The sequence below is a fragment of the Rhinopithecus roxellana genome, chromosome 1, assembly GCF_007565055.1.
Source record: "Rhinopithecus roxellana isolate Shanxi Qingling chromosome 1, ASM756505v1, whole genome shotgun sequence".
NCBI lineage: Eukaryota > Metazoa > Chordata > Mammalia > Primates > Cercopithecidae > Rhinopithecus > Rhinopithecus roxellana.
The window spans coordinates 136,154,678-136,179,124 of record NC_044549.1 but is presented as its reverse complement, the minus strand read 5'-3'; the positions used below and the strand labels follow the sequence as shown (position 1 = coordinate 136,179,124).

Genomic DNA, 24,447 nt, shown 5'->3' with positions numbered 1-24,447 from the left:
CTCCCTTTTCCACTCATAGATTCGGCATAATCAATCTGGAAAGCATTTGTTAAGAGCCTTATGACATCATTTAATAACCATGGTTGATTCATCAATTAAAAGTACAGACAATTGTTGACTAAACTTGTGGGACTTTGCTATTAGGTTGATGCAAAAGTAATTGCAGTTTTTCTCCATTAAAAGTAACGGCAAAAACTGGAATTACTTTTGCACCAACCTAATACGATGTGGATCATCTGAGATGAATGTTGAAATCCAGTATAGCTTCTTCATATTTCTGGCCCATTTTTCCCACCAGAAAGTGCACAGAGTGAAATGAGTTTATGAAAAGCATAATTAACTAGAAAAATGTTACTGAAAGAAAAATTACATGGTACATGCCAAGGCTAAATACTAGTAACTCTAAACTCAGTGAATTTTCTAGGCAGCAGCTTTCCTCTGCTGTGTAGACTGGTAAAGAACAAACCAAGGCTGGGTGCAGTGGCTCATGCCTGTAATCCCAGCACTTTGGGAGGCTGAGGTGGGCAAATCACCTGAGGTCAGGCAAGACCAGCCTGACCAACATGGTGAAACCCTGTCTACGCTAAAAATACAAAAATTAGCTGGGCAGGTGGCACACGCCTGTAATCCCAGCTACTTGGGAGGCTGAAGCAGGAGAATTGCTTGAACCCAGGAGGCAGAGGTTGCAGTGAGCCCAGATCACATCACTGCGCTCCAGCCTGGGCAACAAGAGCAAAACTCCATCTCAAAAAGGAAAAAAAAAAAAAGAAAAAAACTTTAATTAATATGTTAGGTCCATGTTTTCTTAAGTTTTCTACCAGATTTTTATCTTCGTATAGTGAACGAACTGTTAAGAACTTTTTTATGAGAAATATTTTAGTGTGACTATATTGCATAGTTAGGCTGATGGTTCAGTGTTCAGTAGGTTAGATACCGTCATTGTTTATTTCCATATTGACTGGTTCTAGCTAGAGCTGAAATTAGGTAAAGAATATCTTGAACTCATTTTGCTACACAGGAAAAAAAAAGTGCTTCCTTAGCTCATTTGGAAAGAGATTGGGATTAGAAAAGATAGTGAATTTGTATGTATTTATAGAAATAAATAGAATACAAAATGAGGCTTTTAAATTTTTTTCCCACATGAAAATATGATACTTAACTTTAATTATTACCTTTTACATTGTTAGTTTGCAGACATGCATAATTAGATCCTCAGTTGCGGAAATCACAGACATCTGAAGGCCAGCACTTTGGCCACAGTCTTAAGATTTCTCTGCTCCTTCCTTTGCTCCTCCTCATACTCCACAGTTTGAACTGATGCTGTTCTATATACGGTACTTTTCCACCTACCTCATCTCTGACTACAGTGCTATATTTTTCACACAGTAAGGACAGATGTTGTGTTAATCTCACCATGCCAACAATCAGGGCACCACCTAGCAGAGTCAGTGAAGACCAAAATAAACAGTGGAAGATAGCCATTTGGTCATACTTTTTTATAAGAATGACATCTTCAGATTGGCTGTCTGGACTGTAGAAGCATGAAAAGGGGGTTCCATTTTTGTGATCGAAGAATTCCTTTATGTCCAGAGCTAAATGCCAAGGCTAAATACTAGTAACTCTAAACTCAGTGAATTTTCTAGGCAGCAGCTTAGAAAAATGTTGAGCAAATCATTTCTATCTTGGTGGCACTTAGGTGTGTAAAAGCACTAGGAATATGGAGGAGGGAAAAAGATAAAGGCACTGTCACCAATACCAAATACTTAACAGTTTTTATTATGAAATAGCTTCAGGTTGAAGTTATTAGTGGGCAGTTTCAATCTTAGAAGGTGGTAAAATATTACATAGCTCATGGGAAAGGGTTAATTGGAGGGCCACAGTGAAATGGCCATTTCCAGTCATTAAGCAAGGATGTGGAAGGGAATTCTTAGTTTATATGACATTGCAGGAGAGTCAGTGACTAGCTTCATAAGGAATATGACTCCTCCCCACATGCAGGTTCTTGGTCTCTTGGACAGTATGAATCCATTTGTCCATTGAACAAAAATGTATTGAGCCTTACTATGAACTTTCAACGCCTAGTAATGTCTCTGTTGTCTCTGTCTTGATCTCCTGTAGCAAAATATTACCCTGAAGAAAAGCACATTGAGGCTTTTGCTCTAGACTCACAGAGAGGGAGTCCCACCTGGACTTTGGTTCCTGAGAGACAGAACCAGTGGAGAAGGGAGCTCTGTCAGCTGGTGACTTTTTTCAAAAAAGCTTGAGGTTTATTACCATATCCATTAGGTACTTGAGGTACTGTGCTAAAGGCCTACAAAATGTTTGAAATGTTAAAAATCATTGCATCCAAAACAGAAAACAAAAGTAATCAGATTGAAATTGATGCTTAAAGACAATAAAGTGTAACACGTCAACTAATCTAACACAACTCAACTTTTTATAGTTAGGTATAAATATAAATTTTAAATCATATGAAAGACTATACTTCCAGGGATCATTTCTATAATTTGTTAAATCATATGAACCCATTGTGTAATTTATTAAAAATGATAATCTTTACATTTATTTGATAAGAAAAATTACTTGCTTGATTCAAGGGAGACTGTGAGTACATGGTAGCATTTTGATATGATGGGGAGTGGAATCTTCAAAAGAAACACTCCCCACAAATGACTATTCATTGGCTTAGCCTATAAATTCCAGACACCAAATTGTGAAATTGGAATAATTTATCTCCTTTCTATATACCCCATTTCTCCACCAAGAAGAAAGCTTCATTTATCCTGATTTGATCACTGTAAAAATATTTACTCAAAAAAAAAAAAAAAAAAAACAGATCTATCCCTAAAGACAGCCCTGGGTTATTTATGTACCCTGCTAGGGACAGTCTGGCAGGGAAGGGTTGCTGTCATAAGAACTCTTTAAACTTTACAATACCTTGGGATTTATCTGGACAGCCTCTTCATTATAATGTAGGAGAGCTTTCTGACCTGAATGGGTGAGGTTCACCAACACCTGAAGACACGGGTACTTCCCCTGACCACGGCAGTGCACACCACAGGTGAAGGCACAGTCCAGCCAGTCATCCATGATATCTGTGTGGATGGCAGTGCAGGTCAATTCTTCTCTCTGAGCACTTCAATTTGAAAAAAATAAATGTTCTTCTCTTACTAGAAAATTTCGTTCTACATTTCAGTGTGGTTATGAGCTTATGTACACAATGCCCAAGGCATCTGTGTACAAGGCATTTGTGTATTTTGAGGTGGCACAGGATCCTTACAGCAGGCACCTAATAATCAGGGAGCACAGAAGACAAAGAGTTGGGGTAAAGAGCCACGAAGTGCCAAGTTCCACCTCACTTCTGATGATCCTACTGGCATATTGCTCCCTGTAACAATGGTTTTCAAACTTCAGAATCACCTGTGAGTTTGTTAGAATGAAGAATTTGTTAAACTGTGGATTCCAGCACTTCATTCCAGAGATCCTGGTTTGGTAGGTCTGACTTGAGGCCCAGGAATCTTTATATTCAATAGTATTTAAGATGCAGGTATTTGGAGAAGCACAGTGTAAACAGTGTTAGCATTACCATAATACTGTAACCACCAAGATTCACACTCACTCAGGAATCTCATCATCTCTCATGCTTCATCATCTCAAGATGCACTGGCTTGTCCTGATGAAAGTGTGCCTTTGGAAGGAGTCCAACTACAGGGCTGTTGGTCAACATAGCCTACACAACTTCTAGCAACAAGGTACAATTCCACATACCCACTACTTCCAAAGAGGCAAGTGCAAATCATACGTGGAATCTCTCATAGAATACTTAGAATATTTTTGCTATCAGTTAAGTTCCTTGAGGTCAGGAGCTATGTCCAATTCATCTGTATGTTCCTCAAAGCATGAAACAGAATACCTCTCACTGAGTAGATGTTCAGTAAATGCTGTACTGAATTACATTTTTTTTTCTTGGAGGTGGGGACGGAGTTTCGCTCTTGTTGCCCAGGCTGGAATGGCACGATCTTGGCTCACTGCAACCTCCACCTTCTGGTTTCAAGTGATTCTCCTGCCTCAGCCTCCCGAGTAGCTGGGATTACAGGTGTGCACCATTATGTCCAGCTAATTTTTTGTATTTTTAGTAGAGATGGGGTTTCACCACATTGGCCAGGCTGGTCTTGAATTCCTGACCTCGTGATCCTCCCACCTTGGCCTCCCAAAGTGCTGGGATTACAGGCGTGAGTCACCACTCCTGGCCTGAATTAAATTCTACTTGGAAAAAATTTCTTGAGAATTTTCACATGTACTACATATGCAAAACATCCTAGGTGCTATGAGAAATGACAAACAAAATTCCTGCCATGAAGATCTTGTGGTGATGTTGAAGAGAAAGGACATGTGTGTATGTATGAAATAATTTGAAAACAAGTCCAAGACAAAGTAAACAAGGGGAAGAGGAAATGTTTTCATTTAATGTATGGGACCGGCTCTTCATATACCCTCACACTCACATGTAGGGGGACCCCTGTGTTTACTTACTGCTTCCTTAAACATAATAAGTCAGATTAGCAAGCTCTAAAGTCAGAATGTTTGAAAAGCAGGGCCAGGCACAGTGGCTCATGCCTATAATCCCAGCACTTTGGGAGGCCGAGGTGGGTGGATCACTTGAGGCCAGGAGTTTGAGACCAGCCTGGCCAACATGGTAAAACCACATCTTCACTGAAAATACAAAAATTAGCTGGGTGGGGTGGTGGGCACCTGTAATGCCAGATACTCGGGAGGCTGAGGCAGGAGAATTGCTTAAACCCGGGAGGCAGAGGTTGCAGTGAGCCAAGATTGTGCCACTACACTCCAGCCTGGGCAACAGAGCCAGACTCTGTCCTCCCCTCATCAAAAAAAAAAAAAAAAAAAGTAAGAATGTTCTAAAGGCAATATTTAGCTATGTTCATAATGCACTCTCATTAATCTCTTTGACCGAAATAATCATTCTCCCTTATTAATACAGCAAACTTGAGACACGCCGTGCAGTTTAACATAACCTCAAGGTCCGGGGTATAAAAATCACTAGATGTAGCCTAAGAAAAAATACTGGGCAAGTGAAAATACAAAAATGGAAAATAAGATTCATAGATTTAGCACTGGTCTGCTTTTTCACTAAATTAATTTATATACTTATTTTAACTAGGCATCTTGACATAATAATTTAGAGTTACCTTTTTATCTGTTAGAACTTGAGCTCTCTAAATCTTGACCAAGTACTGAACTGAGTATGATTTGAATTTTCCTTGAAGATTTTAGAAAGCTCCAAAACAGAGTAGGACATGCTGTCCTATGTACAAGGCCCCAGTCAGAGCCTTTCAGATGGAACCAGGGATGTATTCAGGGCTCAAAAATGAGCATGTTCCTTCAATAGCATCGGGTGTGTATTCGGCTACAGCTGTGACAAAATTCATCATTTGACTGAGAGATGAGAGGCTGAGGGAGTGGGATAGGTATGAGCTACCCAGGCCTTTTTAACTACCACCCTTTATGGAGCAAAACTACTCTCTGAGATGGCACAAGATGTAAGTTGAGAGAGATTAGAACTCACCACTCTTAGGCACTCACTTAATTTAACCAAATAATTTCCAGGAATGCTTAGAAAAGTGAAACTTAATTATGAGCAACAGTTTGGTACCAGCTTGCAGAAGGTACCCTTAAGCCATCTCCCAAATATGTCACATTTTTAAAAATAATCTGATCTGCCTGTGCACAGACATGCACATTTACTCAACATTCCCATACATTCAAACATTCAATCACATTGTATAGACATGTAATGCAGATATATATATATAAAGGATGAGGGAAAAAGGAGTAAATGAAAAAGAGGAAAAAAAGACAGAATGAAGTCAGAAGTGAGGTACAGCCAAGACAGGAGAATCGCTTGAGCCTAGGAGTTTGAGACTAGGCTGGACAACATAGTGAGATCCCATCTCAGAAAAAAAAAAAAGTTTAAAAAAAAGTGAGGTACAAATATGTAACCTGCAGACCATAAGATCCCTTGTAGTTATGAGAACTGAGCTACAAATTTGCCTCTGGGCTTCCTAGCAGCCAAAGCAATGAAGGAAATACAACCAGATACAAGATTCCTGGTGTCCATTAAATGACAGTAAGCTGGTTGATCAGGAGCAGCACAGCTTCTCCTGGTTGCTAATACCAGAGAGAAGGTTCTTCTGGAATTCTTCCAATAATGGCACTGTATGCTGCCATTAGTAAATGTTGACCTCTACATCTTTCCCCTAACAATGGTAACCTAGGAATGGCAGGAGATGAATCATAAATAACAGAAGTAGGCCACTCTCTTCCTTTTTATGACCCCTTTCCCTCACTGAACTCCTAGGCCTTCCTCTTCTGCTCCCCCTGGGCCTTCTGTTGCTCTTTGGCTGTCAAAAACAAAAGGGGGGGGGGCTGTTCAAAAATAAAGCACTTTCCAAAAAGCACCCCTTGCCTTCCTTTTACCCTGAACTGACCTGGCCCCAAAGTACCATATGTTGTATGGGCCATCCTACAAAATTAAATAGCTCCTCCCCTTCCCTAATCAGAACCCCTATTCCCCTCATTTCAGCAAACTTCATTTAGGTATTAAGAAGCAAGTCTTACGTCAGAATGACAGGCATATTATTTACTGGCTATGTGAACTCGGGCAAGTTACTTGGCCTTTCTGAGCCTCAGCACTTCCATCATGGGCTGCTGTAGGTTTAAGTAGGATAAAATATAGTATGTATTGAGCATACAGCATATACTTAATAAGTAGCAACTAAAGTTGACCCTTGAACAATTCAGAGTTTAGGGATGCCAACACCACACCCCCAACCCTGCAGTCGAAAATCTCCATGTAACTTTTGACTCCTCAAAAACTTAACTACTGGTCAGGCATGGTGGCTCATGCCTATAATTCCAGCACTTTGGGAGGCCGAGGTGGAAGGATGACTTGAGCCTAGGAGGTCACGACCAGCCTGGGCAACATAGGGGGACCCCATCTCTACAAATACTTTAAAAATTAGCCAAGTGTAGTGGCACACACCTGTGGTCCCAGCTACTTGGGAGGCTGAGGCAGGAGGATCGCCTGAGCCCAGGAGGTCTAGGCTGCAGTGAGCCATGATTGCGCCACTGTACTTCAGCCTGGGTGACAGAGTGAGACTGTGCATCAAAAAAAACAAACAAACAAAAAGAAAAAAACCTTAACTACTAATAGCCTACTGTTGACTGGAAGCTTTACCAATAAATAGTTGATTAAGACATATTTTGTGTTTATATGTGTTATATACTGAATTCTTACAATAAAATAAGCTAGAATAGCCAGGCACAGCAGCTCATACCTGTAATCCCACTGACTCAGGAAGCTGAGATGGGAAGATTGCTTGAGCCCAGGAGTTCAAGACTGCAATGAGCTATGATCATACCACTGCACTCCAGCGTGACAGAGCAAGACCCCTTCTCTAAAAAACAATAAATAAATAAGCTAGAGAAAATAAAATGTTATTAAGAAAATCATGGCCAGGCATGCTGGCTCACGCCTGTAATCCCGGCACTTTGGGAGGCTGAGGCAGGCAGATCACAAAGTCAGGAGTTCGAGACCAGCCTGGCCAACATGGTGAAACCCCATCTCTACTAAAAATACAAAAATTAGTGGGTGTGGTGGCAGGTGCCTGCAGTCCCAGCTACTCAGGAGGCTGAGGCAGGAGAATTGCTTGAACTCAGGAGGTGGAGGTTGCAGTGAGCCAAGATCATGCCACTGCATCCAGCCTGGCAACAGAGCAAGACTCTGTCTCAGAAAAAAGAAAAGAAAAGAAAATCATAAGGAAGAACAAAATCATGTCATTTGCGGGGATATGTATGAAATGAAGCTGGAAGCCGTTATCCTCATCAAACTAATGCAGAAACAGAGAACCGAACACTGAATGTTCTCACAGTGGGAACTGAATGATAAGAACACATGAACACATAGCGGGGAGCTACACACACTGGGGCCTCTCAGTGGGCAGGGGGAGGGAGAGCATCAGGAAGAATAGCTAACGCATGCTGGGCTTAATACCCAGGTGATGGGTTGATATGTGCTGCAAACCACCATGGCACACGTTTACCTTTATAACAAACCTGCACACTCTGCACATGTTCCCCAGAACTTAAAATAAAAGTTGAAGAAAAAAAAACCATAAGGAAGAGAAAACATGTTTACTATTCACTAAATGGAAGTGGATCATCATAAAGTTCCTCTCCTTGTCCCCTTCATGTTGAGTAGGCTGAGGAGGAGGAGAAAGAGGAGGGATTGGTCTTACTGTCTCGGGGTGGCACGCACAGAAGAAAATTCATTTATAAGTGAATTCTCGAAGTTCAAACCCATGTTGTTCAAGGGTCAACTGTATCACTCCATGCACTGAATAAAGAACCTAATTAAAAGAAAAGGAAGGAAACTAATATGTATTGAGCAACTACTATGTGCCAGGTAGACACTGTCAAACTCAAAAAATCAGACTCAAAAAACTTTTATTTTGCTTGCATACAAGGTTTAACTCTCTCCTGGAATACCAACATTTTAAAGGGAGGATTTATGACCTAAATGAATAAACTATAATTTGTGGATTACGTGTTTGGAGGTATATATAGATTATCAGATGGGAGGAGGCAGTGCAGGGGAGTATCTCTGACCTTCTCACCACCCCTTCCACCACACCCAGCTGCCCCCAGCACTGAGAGAGGAAGATGAATTGCATTTTTCTTTTTCTAGACCATGTCAGAGAGTCACAGATTGAGAAACCAAAGCCAGCTTCTCCTCCTTTACCACTGTGCCTGGATCTTATCTGAATTGGAAACTCTAGATTTCCTTCCTCTGTTTCTTACCTGAGCATAAAAGGCTTTAGAATGGTTGTTCCAAGCAAGAAGAACATTAGGACTGAGAAGCCCATCATGGCAAACCCCAGCAGCATGGCTCAGTCCTCTCCAGCACTGGACGACAGCCTCTTGTGCACATCTAGTGGGTCTCCATCACTGCAGTCTGTCTCTCTCTTCTTTCCTGAGGCAGGAAAGGCTGTCCTTTGGGAAAAGGGAGAAGGAGATACTGCAGTGGGCTCATAAACAAGTGGCAACATTTCCAATCCATGGGGAATGGAGGGATAATCTCGTTTGCTACCCACCTGTGTCTCGTGAGCAGGATGAATGCAACACAATGAAATCCCAGTTCAGAGCTTGGTGACAAGTCCATCTAAATAAGCTAAAGTGATGTGTAATCAAGTATTTTAAAATATATTGTGGCAAATAAGACTAAGGAATGTTGCCTCATGCAAGTCTGTAGAGATCCATTTAATCAACGACTAGAGAATGTTGTATGTAAATAAGTGTTATGAACTTTGTTACCTTTCAGGGATATTGCACTTTCCTCCTGAAATTTTTTTTACATTCTCCTTTGAATTCCACATGGAAAGAATGACTCAAAAAGTTCACATTTGGAATTAACAGCATCCTGAACAGGGCTTGACTTGTTCTTTCACATTCACCTGTTGGAAAGGCAGCATATCCACCACCAGGATTTCTGGCCACTGCCCAGTGCACTCAGAATTATGAAGTTGTCATGGCTTCTTTGCTCCACTCACCCTCCTTCTCCTCTCTGGCCACTCACGGTTCTGCGTAAGTGTCCCTGCATTTCTTCTCTCCCTCTCTTCGCTGTGCCTGCAAACCTGTTCCAGCAGAGGATGAGATACATTCTCGCAGGGCAGGGTGTCTGGTGAACAGAAGAGCCCAACACAAAGGTCGCAAACCGGTGGGCATGGCGGCATCCGGTCCACAGATGTGCTTTGTTTGGCCTTCTCTGTCGTTTTTTGTGTGTGTGTGTTTGAGATGGAGCCTCGCACTGTTGCCCAGGCTGGGCACGATCTCTGCTCACAGCAACCTCCTCCACCTCCCAGGTTCAAGCAATCCTCCTCCTCGGCTTCCCAAGTAGCTGGGATTACACGCTCCTGCCACCACGCACAGCTAATTGTTGTGTTTTAAGTAGAGACAGGGTTTCATCATGTTGGCCATAATGGCCTCGAATGCCTGACCTCATGATCCACCCACCTCAGCCTCCCAAAGTGTTGGGATTACAGGCGGGAGCCACAGCGCCCGGCACGGCTTATTATTATTTTTTAATGTGGGATAACTTGTTAAGACCTTAAAAATAATGATATTTCTCATAAAAATGCTGAGTCCTGACTTTGGAAATAATCTCAAGATGCACGTCCCTGCAGATGAACAGCGGGCCCAGCCGAGCAGTGGCTGCCCCTGTGGAAGGTGTGTTCTCTAGTTTGCCACAATCCCTCCACTTCCTTTTTTCTTTTTTTTTTGTTGAGACGGAGTCTTGCTCTGTCGCCCAGGCTGGAGTGCAGTGGCCCGATCTCAGCTCACTGCAAGCTCCGCCTCCGGGGTTCATGCCATTCTCCCGCCTCAGCCTCCAAAGTAGCTGGGACTACAGGCGCCCGCCACCTCGCCCGGCTAGTTTTCTGCATTTTTTTTTTTTAGTAGAGACGGGGTTTCACTGTGTTAGCCAGGATGGTCTCGATCTCCTGACCTCGTGATCCGCCCGTCTCGGCCTCCCAAAGTGCTGGGATTACAGGCTTGAGCCACCGCGCCCGGCCTCCCTCCACTTCCTATAGTGTCACTGATTTGCCATTCACTGCTCAGTAGCCACTTGAGTTCCAGAAGTATCTCTATTTTAAGAAGGTTAATGAAATCTTAAGCGCCAAACAAATGCAGCACTAATGGTAGAAGCACAGGCTCCTTCAAGCTTCCTAAAAGCTTTCTACATTTTAAAGCCAAGCACAACCCCATCAAGGAAATTACTGAGTTTTTTTTTTTCCCAAAAGCACAGTTTATGCCTATCCCACATCTTTCCCCTTCCCTCTCCCTAGCTCCCTTTTCCCCCAGCAACATCTTTCGGTTCTAAAGTGAGTAAGAGGAATGTCAGACAGTCCAGAATGTTCCAAGAGCCTATACCGGGAAGCACCAACCTCAGAAGATGGCGGCACTCCATGGTTAATACTTCTTTAGGAGCCGAGGATCTAGTTTAGGAAATTTTAGTTGTCTTGATATTTTACTCATCCTCTATCATCCTACCAGCAGAGAAGGGGCATGGAAAAAAAATTTAATGAAATTTGAACCTGTACTTTTTTTTTTTTTGAGATGGAGTCTCGCTCTGTCATCCAGGCTGGAGTGCAGTGGCCTGATCTCGGCTCAGTGCAACCTCCGTCTCCCAGGTGCAAGCGATTCTCCTGCCTTGGCCTCCCAAGCAGCTGGGATTGCAGGCACGCGCCACCACGTGGAGCTAATTTTTGTATTTTTAGTAGAGACGGGTTTTCACTGTTAGCCAGGATGATCTCAATCTCCTGACCTCGTGATCCACCCATCTTGGCCTCCCAAACTGTTGGGATTATAGGCGTGAGCCACTGCACCCGACCACATTTTCTAGTTTATTAATAAATATGACAGATTGATTAAATAAAGTTTTAGCCCTAAAGCAGAGTTTGACGGTTTTTGTAGTTTCCAGGACCCAATATCCTGCATTTTCCCTTGTGCTCTAAAGCTGGACTTTAGTTGCTCTGTAGCATAAGGTATCCCAGAGATTTATTGTAAGATATCCTTGGAATCCATGGGTAAAGAGGCTTATAATGAGGTTGCTATGGGATTTCTAATACATTCTTTAACATACCCAATTATAAATGGTATGTTATAAAAAACTGGCATAACCTGATTCTAATTTAGGAATAAGACAGACCTGTAGTATCCTAGACAAGACTTTTTATTTATAATTTTTCTGCCCACTTTGTTCCAAGGCTTTAGGAAAAGTTGACAACCTCATAAGTCACTTGGAAAGAAGTTATTTCATATGTGTGGAAGGGATAATATAAAATAATCATAAAAAATTAAAACATAGATATGTTTGGCCAGCCGCAGTGGCTCACACTTGTAATCCCAGCACTTTGGAAGGCCAAGGTGGGTAGATCACCTGAGCTCAGGAGTTTGAGACCAGCCTGACCAAATGGTGAAACCCTGTCTCTACCAAAAATACAAAATTTAGCCAGGCATGGTGGCATGTGCCTGTAATCCCAGCTACTTGGGAGGCTGAGGCAGGAAAATCGCTTGAACCCGGGAGGCTGAGGTTGCAGTAAGCCAAGATCGTGCCACTGCATTCCATCCAGCCTGGGCGACAGAGTGAGACTCCATCTCAAAAAAAAAGTAAATAAATAAATTAAAAAGTTTTTTTAAAACCCACATAGACATGTTTTTATTATTGTAAAAGTAACAGTCTTCTGTTTCAGTGGTATGGTACCCTAGACACCCACTGTAACTACAGACAACTAAAACTTCTGGCCAAAGCTTAAAAAGAATTGGAAATACTCAAAAGACAAAACTATGTGAAAGTAGGAACCCAGAGAGGAAGGTGGACAGAAGTAAAGTTTTAACTTGAGGGCATCTGCGGAACTTGGTGAAATTGAGCTTTTGTTTCACCGTTTTTAGGGTCACGGGGACAGGAGACAATGTCCAGGGTCTATCCGAGGTATGCAGTTTAGTATACCATCCAACTAGAGCTGGGACCCCAAAGGACTTAAAAGTCAGTGTCAGGTTGAACTGGAAATAGCCCCTCCCCCTTAACTCCCACTGCACCACTCCATAGGAAATGGCAAGGAAAATGCCTTTCTCAAACCTTAACACTGACTAAAGGAGGAAAACTACAATCTCCCCTGAAATTTTAGATAATCCTCAAGGTGATCCTCAAGGGAGTTTACAGCCTGAATTCGTACTACCTGGGTAATACAACAATCTCAAACTAAGAATTTCGTGTAATGTTGTTTAAGTACGTAGTGCCCTCTGCAAATTGGCAAATTTGAATACATATGTTCTCTGTAGGCACACACCTTTAACTTAGGCCTTAAAAGAATTCTATAGGCCAGGTGCAATGGCTCACGCCTGTAATCCCAGCACTTTTGGAGGCTGAGGTGGACAAATCATGAGGTCAAGAGATTGAGACCATCCTGGCCCACATGGTAAGAAACCCCATCTCTACTAAAAATACAAAAAATCAGCTGGGTGTGGTGGCATGTGCCTGTAATTCTAGCTGCTGCGGCAGGAGAATCGCTTAAACAAGGAGTCGGAGGTTGCACTGAGCCAAGATCGCGCCACTGCACTCCAGCCTAGCAAAAGAGCGAGACTCTGTCTCAAAAAAAAAAAAAAAGTATATAAATGTCCAAGGAGTATATCCACTCATTTAAAAATCATAAAACACACAACAGCCAGGCATGGTGGCATCACGCCTATAATCCCAGCACTTTCAGAGGCTAAGGCAGGTGGATCACCTGAGGTCAGGGGTTTGAGATGAGCCTGGCCAACATGGCAAAGGTCTGTCTCTACTAAAAACACAAAAATTAGCCAGGTGTAGTGGCGGGCACCTGTAATCCCAGCTACTCGGGAGGCTAAAGTGGGAGAATCACTTGAACCCAAGAGGTGGATGTTGCAGTGAGCTGAGATCGTGCCACTGCACTCCAGCCTGGGCAACAGAGTAAGACTTCATCTCAAAGGAAAAAAAAAAAAAAGATATTAATTCTATAAAGTAATAATAATTATAATTATCTTATTACTATTATGTCTTGTGGGGTTAAAAGAAAAGATAAATACATGACAAGAGGATATAATTTAGAGGGAGTAACAGTGGTAATTTTTCCATGGGGGAAGATAAAGACATTAATTTCATGTTGAAAAGTTCAAATATGCATGCTAAATAGAAGTATCACCTTTCTCTACTCTTTTAGGTGACACTCCAGAAATTCCAAACCAGTAGAGAGACAAAGAAGGGAAGGGGAAGAAATCAATCCAAAAGAAGGCAATAAAGAAGAGGGAAAAACTCATGAAAAAGTCAGGACAAATAGCACAAAATAACATGATAGAATAATGTTATTGCATAAGTATATCAGTAATTACTATAAAACTAAATGGAGTAAATGATCCAATTAAAAGATAGAGATTAGGGCTGGCTGTGCTGGCTCATGCCTATAGTTCCAACACTTTGGGAAACCAAGGTGGGAGGATCACTTGAACAGAGGATCACTTGAACTCAGGAGTTTGAGACCAGCCTGGGCAACATAGCAAGACCCTGTCTCTACACAATAAAAATTAAAACACCATCCAGTTGTAGCAGCACACTTATAGTCCTAGCTATTCAGGAGGCTGAGCCAGGAGGATTGCTTGAGCCCAGGTGTTTGAGGCTGCAGTAAGCTGTTGAGAGGTGACAATGTGCTAGCAGCCCTCGCTCTCAGCGCCTCCTCAGGCCACGATGTTCACTCTGCCCACGCATGAGGAACCCTTCAGCCCACCCGCTGCACTGTGGGAGCCCCTCTCTGGGCTGGCAGAGGCCGGAACCAGCTCCCTCTGCTTGTGCAGAGGTGCAGAGGGAGAGGCGTGGGCGGGAACTGGGGCTGCTGAGCGTTCCTGGGCCAGCACGAGTTCCAGGTTGGCACAAGTTCCAGGTTGGTGCGGGCTCAACAGGCCCCGCACTGGTTGCAGCTGACCAGCGCCACTGGCCATGGGCAGTGAGGGGCTTAGGACCCGGGCCAGCAGCTGCTGAGGGGGCGCTGGGTCCCCCAGCACTGCCTGCCTGCTGCGCTCCAATTCTCACCGGGCCTCAACCGCCTCCCCGTGGGCCAGGGCTCGGGACCTGCAGCTCACCATGCCTGAACCCCCAGGCAGTGGGTTCCAGCGCTACTGAGCCTCTCTGATGGCGCCATCCCCTGCTCTGTGGTGCCCCATCCCATCCACTTCCCAAGGGCTGAAGAGTGCAGTCATGTGGGGCAGGACTAGCGGGTGACTCTGCCCACGGTCCTGGCACAGGATCCACTAGGCAAAGTCACCTTGGTGGTTACTTGAAGAACTTTTATGTCTAGCAGGAGGATTGTATATGCACCAATCAGCACTCTGTCTAGCTCAAGGTTTATAAACACACCAGTCAGTGCTCTGTGTCTAGCTAATCTAGTGGGGACTTGGAGAACTTTTGTGTCTAGCTAAAGGATTGTAAATGCACCAGTCAGCAATCTGTGTCTAGCTCAAGGTTTGTAAACACACCAATCAGCACTCTGTATCTAGCTCAAGGTTTGTAAATGCACCCATCAGTGCTCTGTGTCTAGCTAATCTGTTGGGGACTTGGAGAACTTTTATGTCTAGCTAAAGGATTGTAAATGCACCAATCAGCACTCTGTGTCTAGCTCAGGGATTGTAAATGCACCAATCAACACTCTGTCAAAATCAACCAATCAGCTTTCTGTAAAATGGACCAATCAGCAGGATGTGGGTGGGGTCAGATAAAGGAATAAAAGCAGGCTGCCCAACCCAGCAGTGGCAACTTGCTGGAGTCCCCTTCCATGCCGTGGAAGATTTGTCCTTTTGCTCTTTGCAATAAATGTTGCTGCTGCTCACTCTTTGGGTCTGCACTGCCTTTATTAGCTGTAACACCGCAAAAGTCTGCAGCTTCACTCCTGAGGCCAGCAAGACCACGAACCCACTGGAAGGGATGAACAACTCCAGACGCACCGCCTTAAGAGCTGTAACACTCACTGCAAAGGTCTGCAGCTTCACTCCTGAAGCCAGCAAGACCATGAACCCACGAGAAGGAAGAAACTCTGAACATGTCCGAACATCAGAAGGAACAAAATCCGGACACACCATCTTTAAGAACTGTAACACTCACCACGAGGGTCTGCGGCTTCATTCTTGAAGTCAGCGAGACCGAGAACCCACCAATTCCGGACACACTATGATTGTGCCACTGCACTCCAGCCTCGGTGACAGGTGAGACCCTGTCTCCAAAAAATTTTTTTTCAAATATAAAGATTGTCAGACTAGATTTAAATACATATAGATGGTCCCCCAACTTAAGATGGTTCCACTTGCAAGTTTTTTTTTTTACAATTATAAAATGTTTTCATTTCAATTGCATAACATGTTTTCCTCAAATTTTATTGAGGTTTTGGTCTTTTTGCATTCAATTCTATCTTGTAACAGTAATATGAATCCACATAATTTCGTAAAATGTCAACAACATTCATAAGGTACATTCATTTGTGATTTTATATTTTCCAATTATATCTAACTTTACAATTATTTTTTAAATGTTTCTTTATATAGAAAACAGGTATTTTCTTCAGCCAGATCAAAACAAGAATTTTCCAAAAAGAATATACTGGGAAATAATAAATGAAAATATTTATACCAAAATACCAAAAGTGATTCAGCTCTTTAAAATATCCTACTATAGTCTAATTAGTAGTTTACACAAGAACAAGTAACCTTTTTTTACTGCTCTTGTGAAGGATGATTAGAAATTCAAACAAAGAGAAGTAATTTTAAGGTTCAAAATCTTTTTGTTTTTTTTAGAGACAGGGTCTCCCTCTATCTCCCAGGCTAGAGTACAGTGGTGCAATCATAGCTCACTGCAGCCTTGAACTCCTGGCCTCAAGCAATCCTCCCACCTTGGCTTCCCAATGTGCTAGGGTTACAGGCGTGAAAACATTGTTTTGTGTGTGTGTGGTTTTTTTTTTAGAGTTTTGCTCTTGTTGTCCAGGCTGGAGTACAATGGCTTGGTCTCAGCTGACTGCAATCTCCGCCTCGTGGGTTCAAGCCTGCCTCAGCCTCCGGAGTGGCTGGGATTACAGGTGCCCACCACCATGCCCAGCCAATTTTTTGTATTTTTAGTAGAGACAGGGTTTCACCATGTTGGCCAGGCTGGCCTCAAACTCCTGACCTCAGGTGATCCACCCACCTCGGCCTCCCAACGTGCTGACATTACAGGTGTGAGCCACCATGCCCAGCCAAAAACATTAAAAAATGACTGTCCCCGCTCAAATACTGCAGTAGGAAATGTAATTTGACATATATCACTTCCAGAAAAAATCTTCGTATAAAATGAATTCAATACATCATCAGCATGAAGTTAAAATCTCCTACAAAGTAAATTCAGGTATCATCAACAATGAGATCCAAAAGCATTGGTTCAAGATCAAAGACTTATATGAGGTGAAGGCAAATAAAGTCCCTCGTGCTTTCAGACGTTTACTTGTTATCCTTAAAATGATTATTGTTCTAAGGTGCAAATCTTATTCAGTGACCTATTTGCTATTTGGCTGTTCATCTCCTTTAAATAAAATACCTTACAAGTTATAATGTACATTTTAAAATCAAATATGAAAGTACACATATGTGAAAAAGGCATTAATTTAAATGTCAATTATATTCATAATACAGAAATCTAAGAATGCTGTTTGGTCATTTCACTTAGATGCTGATATATTTGGTCAAGAATATCCACGTTCCTATCAGCCTAAGGCAAATGGTAAGTGCTTCTATTTTTATTAAGTGGACTATAAACAGTAGACATTATTGTTTGATACTACTGGAATGCTCTCAATTAGAACGCACACTGATAACAAATATGTCTTTCTAATCTGGGTGATAACCTCAATGATTACATGGAAATCTACAAGTAAACAGTCTATAACTTAAATCACCTGGTAATTGGCATACAGTGCACCTCTATGAATTTAGAACATTCTACTTACATTGGCAGTGGAGAGAAAAGAGCCCCTCACGCTCAGACTTCCTGTGCACCACGCCTGCCGCCTGCCTCAGCTTAGGAGATGGTACAGTCTTCCTTGCCTTTGCCCTTCTCATTCCCTCCTCTGGTATCTTGTCTGCTTTCTGGATTGAAGTCCCTCGGCTCTCCTCCTGGTGCCAAGTCATCGTTTTCTAGGCTATTGCTGTCTAAAGCTTTCCTGAGGGTCTGACTTGGATGTTCTGACTTCCCACACCTCTCTGTACTTTCTGCTTCACAGGCCTCACTAATGTCCTGTGAGGGACTTTCATTTTTGGGCAGGGTCCAGCGATCTGTGTCTTCACTCTCCGGTTCTACAGGACTGCTTTGAGTGGCACCATCTATTTTGGCATTATCTTTTGCAACACTTTCATCTGATTCTTCACCACCAGCCCTCGGGCCTGATGATTGAACTGTGTCTCAAAATCTAATGTGTCTCCATCAGCTAGCACCTTCTCAGCTGCTGCTTTTACATCATCGCCTTCTTGGTCAAGTTTTCTGTCCAACTTAATTTTAGGATTCTCCGGACAATCAACATTTTCACTGCTTTCTGCTGCAACTTTCTATTTTGGATTTTCAGTCACCTCATTTTGGGCTTCCACTGCTGACTTTGTCAGTAGACTTTACCTGCTCTTCTTCCTTAATTTCATTTAAATCTGTGTTCTTTAAGGATTTTTACGGGTACTGGGGATTTTTTCTTCTTGTTTCTCTTTCTCTTGTTCTTTGTCTTCTGCGATGAGTCCAATGCGTCTCCCTTTTGGTCAGTCTTTTCTTCGTCGGACTCTTTCGTATCTAAGGGTCTACTTTGAGTGTCTACTGTACTTGGACCTGTCGCTTCCTGACCATTGCTCTCAGTTTCTGCTGGAGAACCAGGAACTTGTGTCTTGATTGGTTTCTCATCCCTTAATCCTGTTTCTTCACCCTCTTCTTCGTTGTGATCCCTACCTACTTCTGTACTATGCACTGGAAACTCCTTGGGCTCAGCTGCTTCCTGGTTGGTGAATTCTTTATCTAAACTACGCCCTGTGCTTGTCTCTAACTCTGGGGGACCTCTACCGTACATTTGTCATCATGATGAACTGTGTCATCACTATGCTTTAAAGGGCACAAGGCCACTGTGCCTGCCTGCTCTCCAACCTGAGTCACAGTTGACTTTCCCAGATTCTCTATGTGGCTCCCACCATCTAAGTCACTCCAACAGTTCGATGGCTCAAGGGGAGTTCTGGTCCCGTCATCTGGTGCACCCATGACCTCATTTGACTCAACCTGTGCAGTGTTTTCAGGGAGAGAAGCCCTCTCAAGAATTTGGCTTTGAACCTGTTCCTCATAGGTAGCTCCTGCTAAGGTTCCTAGGAATGGGGCAGTGTCTTCAGAGGATTTCTGGTCCTCGGTATTCTCACCAGCAGGGAATACCTCTATGTCCACACAGTCCTTCACTATGTCCTCTGTGTGTTATTCTTTCTCAGTATTGTGCAAGATTTCTCTTTTCCCCACATTCGTCATGATTTCATTTTTCACCTCCACTTCACTGGCTCTTCCTAGGGTCCCATCCCCTGTCGACTTGAGGGCATTTAACCCTTCTTTCGTCATCTTGGTAGGACCTTGGTATCCAACATTATTGAGAGTGTCGGAAGTCTCTCCATTGGTAGCTATTTCTGAATTTAGGATTATTCCATGTTTCTCGAGCATTTCCTTTCTTTGCTTCAGGGCCTCCTTGACTTCAGCAAACTGAAATTGCAGTATACTGTGGGCATGTTTTTCCCTTTCAAATTCTTTTTCTCTTTGTACTGCTGCCTAGATTCAGTCAGCTGTTCTTCAAGCTCCAGCAACGTATCTTTCAAGGCATCAACCTGGTACATGAAGTTTGTCTTTTCATTGTTTAGCTGAGCACTGGAAACCATAGCCTTCTTATATTTCTCTTCAACTTCTGCTAAAGAGTTCTTTATTTCCCTGATGGAGGCCTTAGTGTCCATGGAGATGGAGGTGTCTCCAGCTGCCTCCTCCGAGAGGAACTCCCAACCAGAGAGGCCAGCGTGGCTGCAGACAGGCCTGGCATGTTACCAGACCCCTTCTCAGTAAAATCTTTTTCTGGTCCCTCTTCTACCTTCTTCCGCTGCCGCTCCAGCTTCTTCATGCGAATCTCACCAGCCTCCGCGCGGGCCGCCAGTTTTGCGGCGAGCCGGGCCTCCGCCAGCCTCTGCGCTTCCGGTCTCAAAGAGTCGATCTCCTGGCTCTGCGCGGCTGCGGGGCTGGTCATCCTGCTGGGCTCGGCCAGCTCCACCCAGCGGGAAACTCTCGGGGACCTCGCCGGGAGCCCCTCGCTGGCCGGGCCTGGGGGCGCGCATTCTGTCCGCGGAGAGGGAGCCACTCGCCGCGAAGTGGACGCTCGCGCTTCCGGGGCCAGGGGCCAGCCGGCCGGGCAGCGGCTCGCGGGACTGGGCTCGGGCTCGGAATCTGCCAACAGGGGCGGGGCGCAGGTGGCCGCCTCAGGCCGGGGGTGGAAGGGCTCCGGCGAAGCCGAACTCGGGCGCCTCCGCCCGCCCTGACCCGCCCCCAACTTGCAATTTTTTTTACTTTACTGTGGTGTGAAAGCAACAGGCATTCAGTAGAAACTGTACCTCAAATTTTGAATTTGCATTATTTCCTGGACTAGCGATATGCAGTACCCTACTCTCTTGAGATGCTGGGCAGTGGCAGCCAGCCACTGTTCCCAGTCTGCCACACAATCATGAGGGTAAATACATAACACTCTTAAGTTTTCAACTTCCAGTATTTTCAACTTATGATGGATTTTTCAGGATGTAATCCCACTGTAAATGGAGGACTATATGTATGTTTTTACAAAAGATATATCTAAAACACAGATACATAAAGGGTGAAATTTATGGGCAAAATGTAACAGAAAACAAACATGAATGTTAAGAATTAAAAGCTTTACTACTAGAAATTTAAATATCAGGGTTTTAACACTGGTCAAAGGTTCAATTCACACGGAAGATATAACAATACTAATTTGTATGTACCTTAATAGCATTGTTTCACTGATCAAACTACAAGAAGAAATAGACAAAATCCACTATCAGATTATGAGGTACTTTTATAAACTCCCTCAGTAATTTAGATAGCTCGACCTGAACAAATCAGTAAGGTAATAGATTTAAGTAAATCAATTAACAAGTTTTATCTAAATGATAAATATAGAACACTGACTCCTATAGAATATATATTATTCTCAAGCGTGTATGGAACATTTATGAGACCTGACTACAAACTTAGCCACAAAGAATTCCTCAACAAATATCAAATGATTCATGAAAGTAATATATTTTTATATGCTCATTGCATGAAACTTGAAAAATCCAAAAAACATAGAGAAGAGAACAAAAACTCACCCACAGTTCTAACACTTAAAGGAAGTATTGTGCACTTGGTTACTGGGTTAATCCCCTCCTGCTCTATATTAGGTTTTTGTTTTCTGGGTTTTTTTTGTTGTTTTCTGGTTTTTTTTGAGATGGAGTCTCACTCTGTCATCTACGCTGGAGTGCAGTGGCGGGACCTCAGCTCACTACAACCTCTGCTTCCCGGGTTCAAGCAATGCTCCTGCCTCAACCTCCCGAGTAGCTGGGATTACAGGTGCCTGCTACCACGCCCAGCTAATTATTTTATTTTTAGTAGAAATGGAGTTTCACCATGTTGGCCAGGCTGGTCTCGAAATCTTGACTTCAAGTGATCCACCTGCCACGGCCTCCCAAAGTGCTGGGATTATAGGCATAATCCACTGCACCCCGCCTATATTGTTTTAAACAGAGTGAGATCACATTAGATATGATTTGAGATTTTTTTTGTTAATCTTATCTTTTTCACTTAACATAATAAGCACTTTCACATGTCATTAACAATTCTTTGTAATCCTATTGGCTACATAATGTTCCATTAATTAGATATGCCATATTTCCTTAACCCTTTCCTTATTATTGAATATTACTAGGTTGTTTCCAGTTTTATCAGACCATAAACAGCCTTGTAATTAACTTTGTTGTAGTTACAAGCATCTTTCATTCGAGGACCTCAAAGCACTTAAGTATGATTTAGTTTGCTTTCTAGTCGGAAGATGGATAAAAAGCATATTGATTCCTTTTTCTGCCAGTAATACACGTCCACTTCTAACCAGTGTATTACCTGGAGCTGTTTTATTCATAATCAAGGCAATATCTACCACTTTCTGTTCTCTTCACTGCAGGCAGATAGGACTGACGTTCCCACCCAGCCCAAGAATGACACATAGCTACAGGCAGCTTCTGGCTTAGCCTGAGGCAAACTCAATTACAAACAGCCTGAACACACTCACCTGGGTGTGATCCCCACAGAAGCCAGCAGCCTCTCCCTCCAGCACTGAAACTTGTGCAAGAAGTATTCCTTAGAAAGATGCTGTGGCTCATCAAAACTTCGTAATTCATCTAACATTCATTTCACTGATGTGTGTGAAATGAATTTCTAAACATGAAGTACATTATATTAGTATTTCCCTGTAATTTGTTTTGGTTACAGAGGAGACCCTTGGTAATTATTTTTACTTGTCTATTTTTTAATTACAACATTATTTAACAACTTATTTTGAAACAACAAATAAGGTTAAGTCAACATAGTTCATCAAGTTCAGCAAGAGGAAATAATAATTCAGTTGTGCATTTCAGAAATGAAAATGGGATATACTAGGTTGCTTTGATGACAACACAACTGCCTTTATATCTAGTTAATTGTGTGACGAATGGGACACTAAAACTTATTTGTTTGCATGTTTGTCATTTGCCATACAGTGATTCATTTTAATTGTCTGTTCACAAAAGAATTGGTTCAGGTCTAGCAGAGAAGAACGCCTTTCTTTCCTCTGTAGTGTGTCTGGTCCTTCCTCCCTGAACCCCCATCCTATCCAAACTCCTTTATCTCACTCTCCTCATGCAGTCTCTCAAATACCCCCGAGTGCAGTTAAATGATAATGGAAGTGAGTAACATAATGACCATTACCATCTTTAATGTTTTCCAATTCTCAGCTCCCAACTCCACTAGAGCCAATAATAAATCATGCATATTTCCAGACAGTGAGTGAACCTGGCTGTGAAATGTACCCCTCCCAAAAAATTTTTGTTTGTTTGTTTGAGACAGAGTTTGGCTCTTGTCACCCAGGCTGGAGTGCAATGGCGCGATCTCTGCTCACTGTAACCTCTGCCTCCCGGGTTCAAGCAATTCTCCAGCCTCAGCCTCCTGAGTAGCTGGGATTACAGGCGCGCCACCACCATGCCCAGTTAATTTTTGTATTTTTAGTAGAGATGGGGTTTCACCATGTTGGCCAGGCTGGTCTCAAACTCCTGACCTCAGGTGATCCACTCACCTCGGCCTCCCAAAGTGCTGGGATTACAAGTGTGAGCCACCGTGCTCGGCCCAAAAGATTTTAATATCCCATTTGTCCAACACCCTCAGGCATCACTCTTCTCTCCATTTTGGTTCCCACTTCGACTGCCCCATGCCCCAACCCTGGGGCAGGCAAAAGGGGTGTAGCTCACCAGAGGCTTTCAGCTCCTCTGCTTTGCATTTCACTGGGGAGAAAATGGGTCCTGAAGATAATCTCTCACTTTCCCATTTAAGGAGAAGAGTAGGGTGGGTAATAACAATAGCTAAAAGACTAGAGTTTAGAGAGGTGTAGAGCATATACGTGGTGTAACAGTATAGCTTAGAGAGGATGTGGTATACTGTGCTGAGGCACGCAGGGGCTCTTACTATCTGCATTTCACAGATAAGGAGATGAGACAAACAGAAGTTAAGTGACTTGCCCAATCACATGGCTGATTAAGTGGTGAGCTGGGTTTGAATCCAAGGGCTGTGACTCCAAGGCTTCACCAATGTGACCAAATGCTGGTGTAATTTCTTCATTCCTCATTCAACCAAGATACAATTATTGAGCACCAACTATGGGCTAGGCTATGATCTAGTGCTGGGGAGCCACAGGTGAGTTTCAAAGGTCTCCAGTCTTCAAGAACTGGCCACTTGGAGGACAGAGCCAACAGGAAAGGCTGCAGCCCCGTGATGTGAGTGCTGCTGGGGAAGCCTCCTGGGTACCCTGGGAGGCATGGCAAGTGGGCATCCTCAGAGAACAAGGAAACACTCACTCCCCAAGCTCGAGATGTCCCCTCTTCTTCCAATTGCTTGTTCAGCCCGATTCCCACTACCGGCCGAGCTTCTGGAGGTGACTTACCTCCCCTGGCGCCTCCGGCTGCCCTGGAGTGTGATTTGCACGGGGATGCTGAAGGGCTGCATGAGGCCAGGGGCCTGAGAAAATGACCTCCTTTCACCTGAGTCATGGCCCTGCGGGCGCAGGAAAGGTGAAGCTTAGGCATCCACGGAAGTCGAGTCCCAGCGGGAGCCCCCAGCCCCCAGCGCGGCTGCAGCCATAGAAGCCCCGAGCCTCCGGAGCTGCCGCCGGCCGCGCCTTCCTGGAGAGGGGGTAACTCCGGGGAGGCCAGCCGCGTGGTTCTGCAGACTCCTGGCAAGGCGGAGCCGTCAGTTCTAGACGATCAAGAAGGACCTGCGTGGTTTGCTGTAGGCAAAGCTCCTTCTCTCTCTTTACCCTGTGCTTGCCGCCACCTTATCACCTGTGTTTCCGCTTCGGCAGCCGGGAGCATCGCCATAGAGACCTCAACGCTTGTGGAAAGTTCTGAGGCCCAAGGGACACTCTATAATTGGTGAGGGACATACTCAGTTCAAGGTTTATAAGAAGAGGAAATGTTTTGCCCTGGCCGCGTTTCCTTTTC

The 24,447-nt window shown here is 43.6% G+C and overlaps 1 protein-coding gene and 1 pseudogene across 2 annotated transcripts; both read right to left on the bottom strand.

Annotated features, from left to right (window-relative positions):
* Positions 1 to 1,128: 1,128 nt before the first annotated feature.
* Positions 1,129 to 24,145, bottom strand: KCNMB3 (potassium calcium-activated channel subfamily M regulatory beta subunit 3). Its single transcript, XM_030931846.1, is given in 5 exon segments — positions 1,129 to 1,592; positions 1,649 to 1,709; positions 2,938 to 3,136; positions 8,878 to 9,069; positions 23,892 to 24,145. Coding segments are annotated over 5 exon segments (894 nt in total). The 5' UTR covers positions 23,954 to 24,145; the 3' UTR covers positions 1,129 to 1,212.
* Positions 8,246 to 19,988, bottom strand: LOC104670619 (annotated as a pseudogene). Its single transcript, XR_004057851.1, has 3 exons — positions 17,610 to 19,988; positions 8,878 to 9,069; positions 8,246 to 8,426 (listed from the first exon to the last, which is right to left on the bottom strand). The product of XR_004057851.1 is annotated as a leucine-rich repeat flightless-interacting protein 1 pseudogene (transcript).
* Positions 24,146 to 24,447: the final 302 nt, after the last annotated feature.